Source organism: Oncorhynchus masou, unplaced genomic scaffold (assembly GCF_036934945.1).
Source record: "Oncorhynchus masou masou isolate Uvic2021 unplaced genomic scaffold, UVic_Omas_1.1 unplaced_scaffold_16887, whole genome shotgun sequence".
Classification (NCBI taxonomy): domain Eukaryota; kingdom Metazoa; phylum Chordata; class Actinopteri; order Salmoniformes; family Salmonidae; genus Oncorhynchus; species Oncorhynchus masou.
The window spans coordinates 1-1,972 of record NW_027007035.1 but is presented as its reverse complement, the minus strand read 5'-3'; the positions used below and the strand labels follow the sequence as shown (position 1 = coordinate 1,972).

General features: G+C 48.5%; 1 protein-coding gene across 1 annotated transcript; it reads right to left on the bottom strand.

Annotated features, from left to right (window-relative positions):
* Window positions 1-331: 331 nt before the first annotated feature.
* On the bottom strand, window positions 332-1,775 carry LOC135531975 (CREB-binding protein-like; the record flags this gene model as incomplete). Its single annotated transcript, XM_064959664.1, has 4 exons — window positions 332-470; window positions 753-920; window positions 1,148-1,313; window positions 1,638-1,775. Coding segments are annotated over 4 exons (577 nt in total), but the record flags the coding sequence as incomplete, so codon positions are not given.
* Between the last annotated feature and the right edge of the window lie 197 nt (window positions 1,776-1,972).

Here is a 1,972-nt window from a genome sequence, read left to right as displayed (position 1 = left end):
GCTGATATGAGAGAGAGAGAGAGAGGGGGAGGGGGCAAAGAGCTGTTAACAGTGTGCTGATATGAGAGAGAGGGGGAGGAGACAAAGAGCTGTTAACAGTGTGCTGATATGAGAGAGAGAGAGGGGGAGGAGACAAAGAGCTGTTAACAGTGTGCTGATATGAGAGGGGGGCCAAGAGCTGTTAACAGTGTGCTGATATGAGAGAGAGAGGGGGAGGAGACAAAGAGCTGTTAACAGTGTGCTGATATGAGAGGGGGGCAAAGAGCTGTTAACAGTGTGCTGATATGAGAGAGAGAGGGGAGGAGACAAAGAGCTGTTAACAGTGTGCTGATATGAGAGAGAGAGGGGGAGGAGACAAAGAGCTGTTAACAGTGTGCTGATATGAGAGAGAGAGGGGGAGGAGACAAAGAGCTGTTAACAGTGTGCTGATATGAGAGAGGAGGGGGGGGCAAAGAGCTGTTAACAGTGTGCTGATATGAGAGGGGGGGCAAAGAGCTGTTAGAGGCGATGGAGGACACATGGACATAAACAAATGGCAAAAGAAGAATAGGTCTGTGACATGCTTTGACCAAGTGGCTGTCGAAAGACAGGAGGACAGACACCATCATCTGCCCTCTCCTCTGATAGGTAGACGTTTTCACAGTACTGCTTATACCAATGAAATCCTCAGAGACCTCTACAAATTCATAGGACATGGTGTCTAGGGGTCGGATTGGGTCCACCCCTCCATCGTACAAAGCACTCCGTCTTACCTCGGGGGTCTCACAGGAGGCCACGTTCTCTTCCTTCTTCCTCTCCTCCTCCTCCTGCTCCAGCTCCTTGATGCTCTCCTCCAGCACGTTGGGCCAGAAGTCCCCTTCGAAGTAGGGCATCTCGTTGGCACTGGTAATGCGGTCCTCCGTGGCCTGCTTGAAGATGTCCTGGAGAAAAGACGCCTGTTACTCGGACTGCACAGATGGGGCTGATGGTGTGGGATAATGCCACACTCAAAACAGCATTTAATTAGAAAAGTAAGCATGGGCCTAAGACAGTAGCCACTTAAAAATAATATTTCTTATTGTACCAATTCCAGACGAGTCCCTCCGAGTTCCTTTGCCTTCTGTTTTGGTGCCTAATGAACACAGCCAAGGTCCCCTTCATGTCTCACCTTGAAGTCATGGAGGATCCTCTCTGCGAAGGCCTTCTCCAGCATCTTCCTGTACCACTCCTGCAGCCTCTTGGGCTTGGGGATCTTCTGGTCCTGCGGGTGGCAGTGGAAGATGTAGTCGTCCCCTTCACTGGGGGGGCACGCCCAGATATGACCATACACATAGCTGCATGGGACCAGGGATGGAGAGGACAGCTTTAGGTTCAACGTCATGCATTTCAAGGTACTGAGACAAATATCTTGGGAATATTCTTTGTTAAGAAATTATTTCTAAATGAGTTTGCAAGATTTAGCTATTCCTAAACCTGCCTGGACACACAAACGGTTTTACAGACATAAATGAGGCCTCGTCCTGGATTAAGAAGCATGATATTCTCCACTGAAATAGCTTTTTACTCCAGGACTAGGCTTAATCTGTGTACAGGAAACCAGCCTGGAAAAGCAGTGTAATGATTGAATGGGAGTGTCGTCACCGGTATTGAAAACCTACCCCAGTTTCTTCACATACTCCAGGTACCCTATTAAGATCTCATGGTAGACTGCCGTCCTCAACGCCCGGGGCTTGAAGAAGTGAATACTGTCCAGATACGATATGTAAACCCGCCTGGAGAGAAGAAGACACCAGGTGTGTTACACTGACAACTATAGCTAACCTGGTTAACGAGGCCTGTTACACTGACAACTATAGCTAACCTGGTTAACCAGGTGTGTTACACTGACAACTATAGCTAACCTGGTTAACGAGGCCTGTTACACTGACAACTATAGCTAACCGGGTTAACCAGGTGTGTTACACTGACAACTATAGCTAACCTGGTTAACGAG